Source organism: Nannospalax galili, unplaced genomic scaffold (genome assembly GCF_000622305.1).
Source record: "Nannospalax galili isolate Female #2095 unplaced genomic scaffold, S.galili_v1.0 scaffold1124, whole genome shotgun sequence".
Lineage (NCBI taxonomy): Eukaryota > Metazoa > Chordata > Mammalia > Rodentia > Spalacidae > Nannospalax > Nannospalax galili.
This window is the reverse complement of record NW_008351693.1, coordinates 1,290,933-1,308,053: the sequence shown is the minus strand read 5'-3', so window position 1 is coordinate 1,308,053 and position 17,121 is coordinate 1,290,933. Positions and strand designations below refer to the sequence as shown.

General features: G+C 39.7%; 1 protein-coding gene across 5 annotated transcripts in view; it reads right to left on the bottom strand.

Annotated features, from left to right (window-relative positions):
* Positions 1-17,121, bottom strand: part of Pigk (phosphatidylinositol glycan anchor biosynthesis class K) — a 132,625-nt gene that overhangs the window by 70,868 nt on the left and 44,636 nt on the right. For all 5 annotated transcript variants that reach the window (XM_008848653.3, XM_029553824.1, XM_008848654.3 and 2 more), the window contains one exon: positions 16,924-17,096. In XM_008848653.3, coding sequence (XP_008846875.1) covers positions 16,924-17,096 — 173 coding nt within the window. The remainder of the gene's footprint in view (positions 1-16,923; positions 17,097-17,121) is intronic.

Genomic DNA, 17,121 nt, shown 5'->3' with positions numbered 1-17,121 from the left:
TGACTGTGACTAGTAATAATCAGATATATAGAGATTAGAAACGCATGTGCAAACATCTTAATGTCAATTGCATTAAAATGAATTTTTCTGTGTGAAATTGTGTATTTTAATAATGATATGGAGATCTTTTTTAAAGGTTAAAACCTCATTTAATTTTATGTCTTATAGGGTTTATACAGAGTACAATATTGTATAACCGTATTAATTCAATGTAAACCTAAAAACTTACAGCTAATTTTGAAACAGATGCATCTTAGCTCAGGCAATTGTTATTGAATATGTCAATGCTGTTGTAATGAAATGCTTCTTCTCATTATATGGTTATTAAATAAATAATTTTAAAAAATTATACCATTGTCTTAAATTTAAAAAAAAAGACATTGCAGGGTGTGGTTATGTATACCTTTACTGTTAGCACTTGGGAGGCAGAGGCAGGAAGATCTCTGGGAGTTCAAGATAGCTGGGATGATCTACATAGCGAGTCTGGAAATTGTTATTGAATATGTCAATGCTGTTGCAATGAAATGCTTCTTCTCATTATATGGTTATTAAATAAATAATTTTAAAAAATTATACCATTGTCTTAAATTTAAAAAAAAAGACATTGCAGGGTGTGGTTATGTATACCTTTACTGTTAGCACTTGGGAGGCAGAGGCAGGAAGATCTCTGGGAGTTCAAGATAGCTGGGATGATCTACATAGCGAGTTCCAGGCCAGCTGGGGCTGCCTAGTGAGACTGCATCTCAAAAGACAAAAACCCTGTCTACTGTGTATTGCTATACACGGGTCTCCTTTAGAGGTTTATAATCAGCTTCATCTTTACTGAACCGAGCAAATCACTTTATTTCCAACAGTACTACTGCTTTGATGAACAATGTTCAGTTGAGGGACAGAGTGATGTCTCCTCCCCATTCACTGTGTCCACACTCCTCTAAACAGCTTGGGCTACTCTTGCTCCTCTACCAGTCAATGGGAGCTTGACAAGAAGCTTCTTAAGTTCCATGAAATCCTAGAAGGACATAATGGTTCCCAGTGGGACAGTTAGTGCCTGCACTGACCAACTTCTGTACGGCAAGAAACTATAAAATGGCTTCCAGCCCAGCAGCTCTTCTGAGAGTCAATCAAGTTAGTGGCTTCAAAGTACCTAGAATAGTTCTGGACATTTATTAAATACCAGAAACAAGAAAGCAGTTGTATTATACGTACCCCATATGAAGTTATATGATCGCAATTTACTCCTGTCTCTGAATACAGTCTACCACTCCATTTATGTATATGGTTCTTCATGTTCTATAATTTATAATAATCTCCATAAAGATGATGACTATTCTTAATGTTGATAATAACTGTTGCTGCTTATGTTTTCTAGCATACAATAATAAACATTATATATATAATGTATGTGTGTGTATATATATATATACATACACATATACATATATATAAAATGCTGTATGAGATGTGAAAGCCCACCTACCCACAATGGATCCATGCTTTTGGGCCTGACCCTCATACATAACCACTCTCAGTCAATCCTCCAGGTTTATATGTCAGTGAATCTAACTTAGTCATTGTCTCTTAAAACTTGGGTTTCAGCTCCTTTTGTGGTTTTCTCCAAGAGATTTCTGCATTGATGCAAGGCTCTCTTTAAGCTTCCTGTTCAGGAATACTACTTAGCAACTGGTTCTTGCAAATACTTTCTGCTCACGATAAACAGACCAGCATAAGGGACATAGCAACCTGTAAAGACACATTTGGATAAAATACATTTGGACACAGCATGGACTGGACCAAGAAGGAAATTACAACCATCTACCACATGAGCCTGACATCAGAATACAGCCCGCACCCACTGACACTCTCTCCTCTTATAGAAATTTAAAAAGACTCACAAAAACAGAGTCAACTCCTTGTCAACTGATATTTAGAATACCAGCTGCTCCCATGGGGAATCACTGCAGAAAGCTCGAGCCCTTCCAATGAATGGGGTAGAGGGTGAGGAGTGGGGATTGGGGGTTAGATAGGCAGCTCTAGTCCAGTATGGAAAAGTCTGCAAGGCTCTCATCGAGAAGCACCTGCTACACACCTACTTTCTGTTAAAAAGTTTGTTTTTGTGAGTTTAAAGTCTTTAGATAGTTTACAAGAGTTTTTCAGAAAAATCTAGTTAGCAAAAACCCCAAATGTGAAGTCAATTACTTATTCTTCATTATTAATTTAAACCACCTTTCTACCTCATTTATATTAACTTCTTATCCTGGAAAAGGGGAAGGACTACATCTCATTTGCAGTACTGCAGAGTTTTCTTTTGAGAAATGTTTCCTTCTGATGAATCTGAAACTGAATGCCAAAGGCCATCAGAGTCAGCTGTGCTTCTCTATCTGCGGTAAAAAGGGGCAACTCACTGGCAAATGGAAGTCAAAGATAAGCTAGCATCACTTTTCTGGTAGCTGACAAAGCACACATCAAACCAATCTTAGAAGAGATACAGAAGGTCACTATAGGTGGGGGCATGGCTCAGCGGCAGCACGCCTGCTTATCACTCACAAGGGCCTAATGCTCCATCCCCAGAACAGGGGTGGTAGCCATGGTGGCAAGACATATTAACAAAGGGAACCATTCATCAAGAAGATAGAGCAACTGAAATCCTAAGCACATGTGCACCAATGTTGGGGCTTCCAATTCCATAGAACAAACGCTACAGGGTTAGAAGGTCAGGTGAGCCCTGGAATTACAGTAGTGAGTGGCTTCAGTACCTTGTTCTCATCAGTACATGGGCTATACATATGTCAACAAAGAAACCTCAGATTTAACCTGTACCACATATGGAATGGACCTAAGAGACAGCTATGGAATACTTTATTCAACTGTTGTGCCAAATTCTCCCCTGGGAGACCCACTCGCTCTGTGGGATCCCAGGGCCATGTGGTCCTAATGAAGACCTACAAAACCCACATCATGCCTTCCACTTGGGTTTTTGTATAAAGTTTATAAAGTCTGAAATAAAGTTACTTACAAAGGCATACACCCATGGGCTCTTTCCCTGTATGTTGGCTAGGCTTTCTAGATCTGCCCACCCACCAGTGACCCACCAGCAGCCCACCCAAGACAGCAACATTTTCCATGCTTCCTGGCTTCCTCAGGACTCCTCGCTTTCTCAGTGCCTCCTCAGCATCTGTCCTTAGACCCTCTCCCTCATGCAACTGATGCTGACTGAACGGGGTAGAAGGAGTGACTGTCTCCAAGGACATGCCTACCCAACACCAACAGATAGAGAATACTAGTTTCACAGCCCATGGAACACTCTATAAAACCCCACATTCTAGGCCACAAAGCAAGTCTTAAAAAGTACAAAGCACTGAGGTAGTTCATCGTGTATCTTACCAGATTCTAGTGGAATAAGACTAGAAATCAGTAGCAAGAAACACTACACCAATACTTGACTACTGAACAAGATATTCTTAAAAGATCAGTGGTCACTGAAGAAACCACAGAGGAAATGTTGAACTCCTAGAATCATATGAAAATGAAAGGCCAACTTGCCAGAGCCAAGGGAAGGTTGGCAGTGACTGTGGCAGTGTGATGCCACACCACAGCAATGTCAGAATAGTCATAGCCTGACTCTTTGCATCTATTTTGGCTGAATAAAATTCAAACTGTTCTGAGAACCTGTTCTTTCAGATTTCTTCCAGAACCATGTTCCTGAACAGAGGCCTCACTCTCCTTAATGAACCTGTACATCCAGCATGAAATGGGGAAGGAAAAGCTGGAAGGATCTGTCTGAGCCGGCAATTCCCCTTTCTTACCCCTCCTGACCTAGAACCACACACACAGCACAAACAGATGCTATCGTGTCAATCCCACTAGGTTTTGCTACACAAATGGGAAAGTCTTCATTGCTCCCAGATGAACACCCTCTTTCTGCAGCACTTGCTTGATATCCACAACATGCGCACACGTGCGTGCATGTGCACAACATTATTCTGGGTCAAAGAAGGTCGTGAGGGATTAAAGCTATATTTTAGCTTACAAGAGGAGCCCAAGGCCAAGTAAGCTTGTTAACATTATAAACAAGCTAAATGATCTCAAAATACATGGTAAACTTCTTGGTTACAAGGTTGAGCAAACGTTGCCTGTCCAGAGCATGTCCACATGTTTTTAACATTTTTATTGATTTGAAGATTTCCTATAATGCATTAGATCATATTCAGACCCTCCCTCTCTCCTACTGATTACCTCCCTAGATAGCCTTCTAGTGTTATCTCTTCTTGTTAAGGCCTACTCAGTCTAATCTGTGTTTCCAAATGCTCTTGGCTATGAGCCTAGTCAGCCTACAAGGTAGCACACCAGTAGGGAAACGACTTGTCCTCTCTCAGCAGCTATCAATTGCTACTAGACCCTCAGCCAGGAATGGGACATACTCTGTATGTTCATATTTGTAAAAGTCATTCCCACAAGTTATGAATGTTTACGCTAAAAAAAGAGATTCTGGGGCTGGTGAGATGGCTCAGCGGTTAAGAACACTGGTTGTTCTTGCAGAAGACCCGGGTTCGAATCCCAGCACCCACATGGCAGCTAACAACTGTCTGTAACTCCAGTTCCAGGGGATCCGACAGCCTCTCTGTCTTCCCCGGGCACCGCACAACACAGGTGCACTTACCTACATGCAGGCAATACACACATACACATAAAATAAAAATAATAAATAAAATATGAAAAAGGAGATTCCAAATAAATAACATAATAATGAACCTCAAGGGCTTAGAAAAACAAGAACAAGCGAAACCTAAAGGCAATAGGTGATAAAAATTTTAAAAGATCAGGTAGAAATTAATTAAATGGAAAACAAAACAAAGAATCAATGAAAGTTTTTTGAAGAGATTAAATACTACTAATAAATCCCAACCCAAACTAGTCAAAAAAAAGAACCCAAATTAATAAAAATATGAAAAGATGGAATATTACAACAGAGTCCAGTAAAATCCAGAGTATCATTAATGAGTAATTTGAAAACTTACATTCCCCAAAACTAGAAATGGGTACATTCTTAAGGCAGCTACGACCTACCAAGATGAAATCAATAGGATCTAAACAACACAAACAGATCCACAGCAAGCAGTAAGACTGCAGCAGTAATGAAAAGTCACCTAACAAAGAAAGTCTTAGGACTGGACAGATTCGCTGCCAAACTGTACAAACTTTAATTAAGGACGAGCTAACACCAGTATTCTTTAAACTGTTCTGCAAAACAAGAAAGGAAGGTACACTGCCAAACTCATTCTATGAAGCCAGTATTACCCTGATAGCAAATCAAACAAGGATAAAACACAAAAAGAAAACTATAGACCAATTTCCCTCATGGGCACATACACAAAAATTCCGAACAAAACACTTGCAAACCAAATTCAAGAACACAATAAGATCATACATGATGACCAAGTTGGTTTCATCCAAGATGTAAGGTTGGTTCAACATATGCAAATCCATAAATGTTCTAGAACACATAAGCAGACTTAAGGACAGAAATCATACAATCATCAACCAATGCGGAGAGAGCATTTGACCCTTTTTTAACCATCCCTTCAAGATGAAAGCCCTAATAAACCAGAACTGAAGCCACAGACCTGAACATAACAATGGCTATATGTCAACAACCTAGAGGCAACACTACACTCAATGGGGAAAACTAAAAGCATCTCCTGAAACCAGGAGTGAGGCAAAGCTGCCCATCTCACTGCTCTTATTCAGTGGAGCCCTCAAAGTTGTAGCTGGAGCAGTAAGACAGGGGAAGGGAGTACAAGGCCGAAGGAAGAAGTCAAACCATCCCTCCTGGTAGAAGACAGGGTCTCAAACCATCCCTCCTGGTAGAAGACGACAGGGTCTCAAAAGATTCCACCAGAAAACTCTTAAGACCTGATATGCACTTGCATCAAAGTGGCAGGACACACAGTCAACATGCAAAATCAGTAGCCTATTTATCAATAACAAACTTGCTAAGAAAGATATTGAAAAGAAAAACCACTCACAATAGCTTCAAAAAAATGAAATGCAATACCTAGAAACGTGTATGAAACTGTCAAAGAACGAACTAGACAGACAGGCATACACACACGCGCACACACACACACACACACACACAACCAGATAGGTGAAAGACCTCTACAACCTTTACAATGAAAATTTAATAACATCAAAGAAACTGAAAAAGACCTAGAAGGTGACAAGACTTCTCACACTCACGGACTGGTAGAATTAATTCTGTGAAAATGGCTATATTACCAAAAGTGATCTACAGATTCAACACAATACCCAGCAAAATTTCAAATACAAGTACAGGATATATGTTTCAGTCTCTCCTGTATATCCAGCAAAATGGTTGGTACACAGTAAGGATTGAGTAAATATTCTGAATGGCACTTTAAAAGAAACAAAGTCCAGGCTGGAAAGATGACTCAACAGTTAAAAGCACTGGCTGCTCTTGCAGAGGACCCAGGTTTGGTTCCCAGCACCCACACGGCAGCTAACAACTGTTTTTAACACCAGTTTCAGGGGATCTGATATGCTCGTCTGACCTCCACAGGCATTGCATGACATAGGTGCATTTATATACATGCAATACACTCATACACATAAAATAAAAATGATAAATATTTTTAAAAAATAAATTAATAAAAATGTTTTAAAATTTTAATTTTTAAAATATAAATACGCGCTTCACAGAGGTAGAAAGAATGCCCCTAAAATTCAAGTGAAAACCCAAAAGACCCTGAACAGCCAAAGCAGCCCTAATGAGAAAGAGCAGGCTGAAGGTGCCACGTACCTGACCTCAAATCTATACTTGAGCCACAGTGACAAAGACAGCCTGGCACTAGCACAAAACCAGATGTGAAGATCAACAGAACAGGACAGAGGACCTGGAAGCAAACTCGCATAGCCACACTCACCAATCTTGATAAAAGTGTCAAAAACATTGGAAAGAAGACATTTTCTCCAACAAATAGTGCAGGGAAGCAGATGCCCACATGCAGAGGCATGAAGCTAGATCCATCTTTCCCACCTTGCACAGCTGTTTTTCAAAACAGATCAAAGACCTCAAAGTAAGACCAGAAACTCTGAGACCAGCAGAGGAAAGCATAGGGAAAGCTCTCAAGATACAGGCATGGACAAGCACTTTCTAAAAAACAACTCCAAATAGCATAGGAAATAATCCCAAAACTTGACAAATGGGATCAAATGAAATTTAAAAGCTTTAGCTCAGCAAAGGACAGAGTCACAGTGTGGAGAAGCAGCGGGGGCTGGGAGAAGGCTTTGCTGACTATGCATTGGGTAGAATTAGCCCCTAGGATAAAGAGCTACAAAATGAAACACCAAAACCCAAATCTTCCAATCAATAAATGGCCTAATGAACTGTACAGAGAATTCTCAAGAAAAAAAAAAGCCAATAAATACTTGAATGTGTTCAACATACTTAAGCATCAGAGAAATGCAAACTAAAACTGCTCTGAGATTCTATCTCACCCTAGTCAAATGGCTACCATCAAAAATAATAACAATGACAATAACAACAAATGCTGATGTAGAGGAACCTTTACTCATTGGGAGAAGGTAACTGGGCTGTCACTATAGAACTCAGTGTGGAATTCCTCAAAAATCTAACAATGAAACTTCTGTAAGACAACTCTTCCGATCCGTTTTGAGTACAGCACTGCTCATAATAACGAAGACACAGAAACTGCCTAAATGTCCATCAAAGAGTGAACAGATAAATATAATACACTGTTGTGTGACACTATTCCTGGGGGATGTGAACAAACACCTACTCACCCCAGACAGAGAACCAGTGACAGACCAAAGCCCAATTGAGCGAACCAAGTTGTATCAGGGTTACTTACAGGAGTATGAATGAGGGGTTATGCCAGGAAACGACTCACCACTGCATCACCAAAGCCACCACTGCATGGGGGATGGCTCTCAAAAGCTGTAAACTTAGAGAGTACTACACGGCCTGCAGGAGCTCAATATGCAGGAAAGCATCTCTCTTGGGCAGTTCTGCTGGTCTGTTTCCTGCAGTCAGTTCAGCTCGTCTGAGACTGTCCCTCAGCAGTCTTAGGGCTTAGATATGCTTGGGGAGGGAGGGGACTAGTGAATCTGGTCAGTTTCAGGGACTTCCTAAAGCTACTAAGTTATTTCCCCGGAGCTTAAGGACCTTCCCTGCAGGACAGAATGTGCCTCCCCACCCCTTAAAACATCCTGTCATTTTACTTCCCTTTTAATATCCCGTATCTTAATGAGCTTCCCTCCAAGATGGAAATTGCTACTACTAACACACACTAACACACACACACACACACACACACACACACACAGAATGCAATAAGAAAAATGAAATCATGACATCTGCAGGAAAATGGATGGAACCTCAAATCATTATATTAAGCAAAATAAGGCAGACTCAGAAGGAATAACACATATTTTCTCTCATACGTAGAATCTAGACTCAAACTCTGTGTGGGGGGGGGAGGGGAGGGGTGTTTGCAGTTCATGAAAGTAGAAAGGGGGCCACAAGTGGGGAGAAGACATCTTTAGGAACTAGGCCATGAGATGGACGGGACAGAAATGGAATTCGTGTGATAAAGGCAGAAGGGAGGACTTCCCCAGGAGGGAGGACAATAAAACGGGGTAAATAAGAACGGCCCTGGAATGACACACGCGCATGAAAGTGCCATCACCAAACCATTCCTAGGCTGACTTTAAAAACTAATTTTAAGAGGCCTCCATCACAAATATTAATACACTAATTTTAATAAAACTCAGTTCAAACTGCTTGCCAACTCACTCTCCATCTATGACAGGAAACAGTCTAATCACGTAAATGTGGTCCATCACTGTGCCAGTGGCAAAATGTAATTATCAGCTAGCATTCCTATTAGTCACCATGTGACAAATTAACTACTCTGAGATCATATCCTATGAACTCTTGTAATTCATTAGTTTTTGTTTATTTTTCACTTCTTGGGAAACCCTAATAGAAAATATTAATTAACATTAGAAGCTGAAGCCATCAGATAAGGAACACAGAAAGGCTCTTCTAGGGAAGTTATAATGAAGTTGATCAAGCTCATTGTTCAAAGCATTCCATAATAATGTTCCCTGTGATACAGTGTCAGTAGATGAATGTCATCATTTTATTGAACTAACAAAGTCCAAAGCCTGGAACATCACTGCGTGAGGACCTGCACACCAGACCTGAGACTGAAGGAGGAGGCAAATAGTAATGGACGTAGAGCAAACCCATCTGCAGCTCAAACGAGAACTGGCTGTGTGAACACTAGGTGAATATTCTACTGCTGAGATAGATCCCCAGACCAAAATAATTGCTTTGTTTTGGTTTTTAAATTTGTGTGGGGGTGGGGGATGTATACGTGTATGCACACATATTTATGGGTGTGCACCATGTGTGCATGTACGGAGGCTGGAGGAGGACATCACGTTTCGTACTCTGTAACTCTCTGCCATATCTATCCCCTTGAGACAAGGCATCTCACTGAACCTAGAGCTCATGGCTTTCAATTAAGCTGGCTGCTCAACAGGAGCCGGCAATCCTCCTTTTTCCACACACTACCCCCAAGTGCTGGGGTTACAGGTTTGCACAGCCATGCACAGCTTTCACCGACACGCTGGGGATCAAACTTGGGCCCTCATGCTTGCACAGCCAGTGCTCTTACCCGTGAGCCATATCCCCAGTCCCCCAAATAGATTTTGCAAACTAGGGAAAGGATCCCTGAAAGCATAATCTTCCAAAATAGACTTCAAACCATCAACTACTCAGCTAAGTATGAGAACGCCAGGTTAACAAGTCCTGGCAGGGTGCCCTGTGTATGTGGCACGGCTAATAAAAATCAAGCTGGATACACAGGGCTACAGTGCACCAGGTAAGGGTACCACCATTGCATTGCACCCCACACTGACGGAAGAGAGCAACATGACCGAGGACTGCCACATCACAAGCACTCTCGTCTTACCTACGTTATCTGCAGTCCTCAAAATCCCCGGAAGGACAAGAAAACCACCATCACACAGATACAAAAAAAAAAAAAAATCCGTGTTTCTGGAAGGTTAAAGAATGCGCATGAAGACAGAAAGCAAGTAACTAGACCAAACTGTGAGCAAGTCCACTTCTGCCATGCTCTCTCTACAGTGCCAGGCCGGTGTCTTCCAGCACCAAAGGCCAGCAATCTGGCATCACCCAAACCGTACAATACCCAAGGGCTAGATTAAAAGGCACACCACAATTTCAAGAAAAATGGCAATTTCTAAACTGGGATTACAGACTTTTATTATTATTACTAAAATGTCTTCTGCCTCTTGTTCTACTTAAAGCCTACATTCTTGGTGTTAAAATAAATAAGGTCAATCTTAAAATTTGAATGTACTTTTAAAATAAAGTTTAACTAAAAGCAAATAGTCCTCAAATAAACATCTTAAGATTTTTGACACTTCGATTTCTTGTTCAAGTGTTTAATAATATGCAGTCATATATTAAAATATGCCAAAAATTGGCATTCAAAAGTATCTATAGATTTAGCTTTTTTATAAATAAAAAATGTTGTTAGGTTTCTTACAGCAAAACAATTCACATACAGAGAAACTCCTACTATTCCTTTTTGAACTGACAATTCATTGTTCCATCAGCGAGCTGGAGAAAGAGGCACACAGCTTACTGAAAGCTACAGTCTCCGCTGTGTACAAATATAAAATACTGCTGCCACCTTCTGGTAAGAACATCCCAACCCTTACAGCATTCCTACAGACTCCAAATAGGAAGTAACTAGCTTGGATCAACAAAAGCAGAATAGATTTTCTAAGCAAATGGATGAAATGTAAATACAACTCTGTATTTTGCCAACGCACATGATCAGCTTTCTCAACGTGGAAAAGGACTAAGAACACGAGTGTGTCTGAAGCACCGAATCTTACTTTTCACATATGAGATCAAGTTACAAATACTGAACCTGAGAGCCGTTCAAGTAGTTTGCCCACAGTTATTTTGTAGGCAAGTGGTAGAAGATGTGAATCCAGGAACTGACTCTAATTGAGCATCTCACTGTAATACTCCCTACAGCATCAGATTACAGACATGCAGACAAGTTTGACCCATGACAACATTCAGACTTAATTTACTGGAATGGAGCAGTATCATAATTAACATGACAATCAGGAGAGCCACAGAGCATGGAGTCAAAGAACTGAAAGAAACCTTAGATACCCTGCAACCTACTTTTGTACATTATTCAGAAACGCATCCTTAAAACATCCCAATGGATGGATGTCCAGTGATTCATAAATAATCACACAATTTTTAGATCATACACAACTTAAAACTTTTAATTCTAACATTTAGTGCTTAAATAAAAACTAGTTTTGACTGGATACCTTTCGGAACTTTTAATCAACAATAGCTGGAAACCATGCCCTCTCCTACACGGGTTATTTGCCAACCTCCACATGTACATGTTCAGTTTCTATAGAAGAGATTCTGTAACACACCATGCTACAATGGTCAAATACACTGGCCTCTTTTGTTGGTTTTTGGTTGTTTTTTTTGTTGTTGTTTTGTTTTTGTTTTGTTTTGTTTTGTTTTTTGAGACAGGGTCTCTCTGTAGCCTCAGCTGACCTGGAACTCACTATGTAGACCAGGCTGGCTTTGATCTCACAGAGATCCACCTGTCACTGTCTCCTGAGTGCTGGGATTAAAGGTGTACATCAATCTCTTAAAAGTCATAAAGCAATCCAAGTTTTAGTTCATTACAGATAGTAAAATAAATTACTAAAGAATTTATGAAATGCTCAACACATTTTGAAACTATATGCAAGTATTTGCAAAATGGATAGCTTTCTTATTAGTTTTGTGCCTTTATATGTCAAATGAATCACCTAACTTCTCAACTTCCATTTTAATGAGATCTAAGATAACTAAGCTGGCAAACTATTATAAGACAATAAAACAGATGGCCAAATAAGATGCTTGAGATAATAGAATTATACAACTAGTGAGTTCATTAATCACCTTTCAAAATATGGTAGGATGTAGAAAAGTTAGGGACAAACTCTTCAGCTGTTACTTGCAACATTTTATTGATTCTGAGTATAAGTTTCAGTCTTATCAATTTACTACAAGCAACGTTCAGTGATTAGTCAATCACAAAGTTTCATAATCTTCACAATTAATGTTATCCAACTCTCAGAGAGATGTTTCTGTGAAATCTGTACCTCTCGCTTCTGATGTGACCCTGGTTAAGTACACACTCAGCAGACTGCACGTGCTGGATGGTGCATACACTAAGACAGGTCCCTACATTCCTACATAGATTCTGCAGTCAGGGTGTCAGTGTCTTTGTCAAGAAAAGAAATGTGCTGCAGTTTCCAAAGAGATTTGGTTCATCAACTCCAGAGTCAATATGATACTAAACAAAAGAATCATTAGAAAAATAAATTGTACAACAAATACATAGACATGGGTGTGGTGGCACACACCTTTAATCCCAGCACTCAGGAGGCAGAGGCAGGCAGATCTCTATGAGATCAAGACCAGCCTGGTCTATATAGCAAGTTCCAGGCCAGGTGGGGCTCCAAGAGAGACTTTGTCTCAAAAAAGACCAAAACAAAACCAAAAAAGTAACTATTTAATAAATGTTGAGATATGTTTACAGGTTGGAAAACCTAATGCAGTTAGGCTAGCCATACTCTCCAAATTAACAGTCTGGCCAATCCCAATACCAATTCCAGGGGGCTTCTTTCTTTCCTTACAAAACTGACAAGCTAATTCATAAATGAAATTAATTTCAACTGCTACCTCACATCATACTAAAAAATTAATTCAAAATAGATCAAAGGCCCAATCACAAAGTTTGAAACTATAAACTTCTAGAAAAAAAGTTTTTGTGACTTCAGGTTAGGCAATGATCACCTCACAAAAGGCACTAAGTATAAATAAACTGGATAAATTACTCAACAGTGAGCCTCTGTCTTTAGAAGACACCTCCAAGAAAATGCCCTTCAGTTAAATGGACAAATTGTGAAATAACCATAAAAAAGTGTATTACTTAGGAGTCTAAAGTACTGTAAAAAATACAGTATCACAGATAATCAAATGATTACATTAGGGACAAATGCCAGACTCAACACATTATCCAATACATGACTCCATCTACAGGATATTTTACAAAAGGCAAAACCACGGGGCCAGGAAACAGATGAGGGGCCTCTAAGAGCACTGGGGAGAGAGTTGACAGAGAGTCATGAAGTCCTTGGGTGATGGACCAAATGGTTATTCACTGGTATACATATGTCCAAACCCTGAAACGTACACTAAAAAGCATTCTATTTAAGTAATTTTTAAATGGTATTTTTATTCTTTGAAAGTTTCATACACTTATGCAATGTGTACTGATAGTTTGGGTTTTTTAATGAAAAAAGAAAAGCAACTACAGCTACATTCAACATAAATGAATTCCACAGCGTTAGGGGCTAAACTGAAACAGGGAAAAAAGAGCAAACTGTAGACTGCGGACACGGGGCTGACCTCAAGGGTGCTGAGTGTGTAGTGGCAAGGAGCAGGCCAGACTGCTATCATATTTGCTCTGCTTCTTTCTCCGGTGATTACAGGAATATCTGCCTTGAAATAACCCACTTATTTCTATTTTATTTAAATACACTCTATACTATATCCTTTTATAGAATTCATATTTTGCATCCTTTCTATTTGTGTATTGGAGGCATGGTCTGTTTTAAAGTAATTCAAAGCAGTTCAGGGTAAATATGAATGAGTCAAAGAGTGTTTCAATTTCAGGAGTTTGAAGCATTCCAGGAGTTATCAACTGGCATTACTGTTTATTAGACATGTACCTATGGACAGGCTTCTCAACACTTCTCAGTCTGCTTACTCGTCTATAAAATGGTGAGATTACGCCTGCTTCACAAAGTTCTCAAGTGGATTAAGTAAGACTGAGGGAAATGTCCTTCAACGTGTTTGCTTAACTCTCAAGCTCCTCTTTGGGGTTCACATTATCTATACAGCATAGGTTGTAAGAAGCAATAACTTTATGTTGTAGGATCTCATGACTGCCCAGGAGGCACAGAAAAATGGGACAGAACAAAGGACCCAGAAATAACGTCAACTGATCTTCAACAAAGACGTTAACAGCACACACGAGATAAGAGTCTCTTCAGTAAGTTAGTGGTGGGAAAACTACGGATCACACTTGGAATAGTACAGTACTTATCTCACCGCAAATGCAAAATCACCTTCAAATAAATGAAAAACTTGAAGGTAACTCCTAAAACTGCAGGACCTTAAAGTGTGGCTAATGGAACAGCACAAGACCCTGGGTTCTTGTATTAAAAACATAAAACTGTAAAACGACAATAAAACAGGAAAAACGCTTCCTGACAGGGTCTTGGCAATGACTTCCTGATGTGCCATAAAAGCGCAGGCAGCAGAAACAAAAGTGGATGAATGGAATTACATGGGCCTAAAATGCGCCACGAAGCAGGAGAAACATCAGCATAGTGAAGAGATAATTTATATAATGGGAGAATATTTGCAAGCCAGGTACCTAATACAGGGACAAAATTTAAATTACATAGTAACACAAATAGCTAAAGCACCTAAACATTGAGCTCAGGATCTGAGTGGACACTTGTCAAAAAAAACACAAATAGACCAGTCAACACGTTAGTGGAGCAAGTGCTCAGTGTTAGGACCACAGGGGAAACAAATTAGCACCACAGGGAGATGCTACCTCACGACTGCTGCAATGACTTTACCATAAAGACCAAAGACGTACCGGCTTGGCAAGAACATGGGAGAGGGAGCCCTGTGCACAGTGTGGATACAAGCAGTGCTGCCGCTGTAGAAAGTAGAATGGAGGTACCTTGAAAACATCAAAACAGAACTACCTTCCAGCCCAGTAATCCTACTTCCGGGTTACACATCTAAAGGGATGAGTTGTGTCACAGAGACAGCCACACTCCCAAGCTCATTGTGACACCACGACCTCACTTTGCTTGACATGCCTAAGCTTCAGAAAACATACAAAAACGACTTCATTTTTACAGCTTCTCCAGTCATTAGGTACTAATGATCCCCATTCCACAGAATTAACAGTGTATACTAAGTTACTACACAAAATAAATTTCAAAACTCTGAACCAATATATTGCACCGTTTCCCATATTTTGAAATATTTTTAAAGCATAGCTTTAAAAATAGCACTTTTAGTAACACTGTATTAATATTTCTGGTCTAAAATTTGAGAAAGCACATACACACTACAGCCCATAATTTCCTTCATAAAATAGCTTTCTTAGGATGCCTAATTTGGGGGGAACAGGCTCTTCTTTACATAAACTTCCAGCTGCATTCACATCTGCACATAACATCACCTGCACACAAGGCAATACTTGGAAACCCATGTAAAACTTCCTGGAGCACAACAAGAATGCTCATAATTACTGAATGAAGTAGCCAGTCATACTTATAGATTTATTTTTATTTTATGTGTATTAGTGTTTTGCATGCATGTATGTATGTGCATCTGTGCATGCAATGGCCACAGAGGCCAGAAATGGACAGTTGTGAGTCACCATGTAGGTGCTGGGAACCAAACCTGGGTCCTCTGCAAGAGCTTCAGTGCTCTTAACCACTGAGCATCTCTCCAGGCTTATCAGTTATGTTTTTAAGAGAGGAGTCTCCCTACGTTGTACAGTTAATTAAGTCCTGGGTGCAAGCACTCTTCCTGCTGGAGCTTTCAAGTAGCTGGGCGGGGCCATAGCTGAGCACCATCTTGCCCAACTTAGACCAGTAATTATAAAACACCTGGTAAATAGCAACATCTGAAATTAAGTTTATTTATAAACACTAGAGGGAGCGCTAATTCAACAGACTTTGGAATTTGGCTTTAAAATTTGATTTTAGCCTTAAAGGCAAAATAAGGCAGTTGTCTGCACTAATAATTTTTTTTTCAAACAAATACAGAGAAAATTGATGAGGAAAAAAAAACCAATTTTCTGGACTATATGACAAAACTTTCTAAACTTCCACTGAAATCAGGTTTTAGTATCCAATTATAATACACACAGCATAGTGTAAGAAGTATGAAGACTGTCCTTGCCCATAAAGGAGACCAGTTATCCAGGTGTGAGTGGCTGAGAGTAAACAGTACTGTATAGGCTAAACTTCAAAGGAAATTCTAGGTGAATCTGAGAAGAGCCATGCTAACCTGAAGCATTAGAGTTTGGTGATTGTTACAAAGGTAACTTGAAAGCTATCACGTAACTGAGAAATAAAAGCGACATGCTGTGCGTCTCACCTGCCTCTGCATACTTTCTTAAGCCAACCAACATCCATAGGAAACTGAAAAGAAAAAAATCTAAGACTTTGAATTTTAGAACAGGCCGTAAAATCCTGCCTGAATCTTCGTAAGAAAAGCATTTTGTGCTAGTTTGTAAAATTTATTCCTACTACATTCATACCATCAACTTTAAATCGTTGAAGTTTTCATAACTGAAATATTTACATACTGCCCTTTGGCAATCCAGAAGTTGCTAGAGTAGGAGAGTCCCACAGAATGGGCAGCATTGAATAACGGTTAGAGGGCTCAGGAAAGTACCCATTAACTGGGTCATTATTCAATGCCAGTAAGGTATTTCTGCCTTTCAAAAGTAAGTACAGAAAAACACATTATAAGTAAGTTTTCACATACCCATTTCACTCAACCTCTCACACAAAGACACACACACACACACAACCCCTGGCTTACAACTCAAACTGAGAACAAACACCAACCTTTGTCTCAATACACCTCATACAAATGCACCAGACTGTGAGCTTACAGTATTCCATTCACATAATGACTTGGATAAATACCTGCTCTCCGTGATTTGTGAATCCCGTTGCAAACTAAGAGTCTCTGTTGTAATTTCCACTTTCCGTACACTTCCAAAGAAGTCAGTTATCAGCACATGTTTAGGATCTCTCTGAAAAAGATCAGTGCGATGTCCAGGGGTAGACACACAGAGGCTTTTGGGACACACTTGAAACTGAAAGAAATAATAATAATAATAA